We start from the raw sequence: 1,355 nt of genomic DNA on the forward strand, positions 1-1,355 counted from the left end.
TTTTATTTTCACTGTCTTTAGTGATTGTCCAGCATTCACAGCCATATAGAAGGGTTGACCAAACATAGCATTTCAGGACTTTCATTTTGAAGGGAGGACAGAGATGATAAAAGCAGCGCGTGGAGTAACTATTCAGCAGATTTTGAAATCCTGTTACTCCTTGATCTTTAACAGATTTTGAAAGTCTGTGCAAGAATGATCATTTGAAACACACACATAATAAACAAAGCAACAAGTCTTATCAATCAAATTTCCATTCTGTCAATGAAAAATGGTGGCGAACTAACCTCTCTTTCATCGTCCCCAAACGGTATGCTAAGAGTTCCCATCGCCCGTATAATGGCAACCAGTGACTGTATCGTGTTGCTGTAGACCACTGGTTTATACTGTTTATTATCCTCGCTGGAGAAACCGCCTTCGTGGATAATTCTGAGGAAATAAACAAAAAAAATATAAATGATAAAATTGTATAGTTTAAAAGCAACACATAAAACACTTAGTCTCAGTTTTAGTAACATTTTTACAGCACCTGCAACACAATGATAAGGTCATGTAAGTTCCGAAGATTAGAGGTGTTACAAGAGAGTAACAAACACAAAAAAAGGAGGAGAGATCAGGATGATAGACATTTGGTAGGAAAGAAGGCGCAAACCACACCAGAGCACCCGCCAACCACCCATACAAAACGCTTACACAAATACAAATTCTCATATTAATGAATAATAATAAATAGCATTCGTATAGTGCATATCCCTGCTCGGCTGCATGCTCTATGAGCTTTACAATCTACCGTTACCCCCAGCAGATCCAAGAACATTAAAAAAACATTCTCGGCTTCCCGGGAAGCATACAGTGCAAGCAGCAGTGATTAAGGGTTCAAACATTAACACACTCACACGATCTTTTGCTGCCCGTTACCAATTCCCACTTAGGTGAAGGGAGGAAAATTCGTATTATAAAGTGCATCTTCCAAGGACACAACGTCAGGCCCCTGACAGTATTTTGAACCCACGCCTAGCGGTTGTGAGTCTGAGAGCCTTACTACTAAGCAATGTCCGGGGGTACACAATAAGAAGTCTTGGGGCGAGACCCGAATCCCAACATGAAGGGAGACAATCACATGGACTTATTTCTTTCTTTGGCCAAAAAAATAGTAACTGTTTACGATGCGTTTTCCATGAACACACTGACAGACTGGCCGACGAACAGACATGCAGACTGGTCTACGGAAGGTTCGATGGAAATAACGGTAAAAAAAGAGGATGGACAGACTGAAGATTACAGAAAGGGATGGAGAGAGGGAGGTATTCAGAGACAGACAGGGTGAGAAAGACGAAGGCAGAGGGACAGAGAAA

General features: G+C 41.2%; 1 protein-coding gene across 1 annotated transcript in view; it reads right to left on the bottom strand.

Moving 5' to 3' along the window:
* The window catches only part of LOC100533419 (guanine nucleotide-binding protein G(o) alpha subunit), a gene marked incomplete in the record, with an annotated part of 67,093 nt that overhangs the window by 15,036 nt on the left and 50,702 nt on the right, over positions 1 to 1,355 (bottom strand). Inside the window, 1 exon segment of the mRNA NM_001204703.1 lies at positions 288 to 428. Within this exon segment, the coding sequence (NP_001191632.1) occupies positions 288 to 428 (141 nt within the window).

The sequence above is a fragment of the Aplysia californica genome, unplaced genomic scaffold (assembly GCF_000002075.1).
Source record: "Aplysia californica isolate F4 #8 unplaced genomic scaffold, AplCal3.0 scaffold00108, whole genome shotgun sequence".
Lineage (NCBI taxonomy): Eukaryota > Metazoa > Mollusca > Gastropoda > Aplysiida > Aplysiidae > Aplysia > Aplysia californica.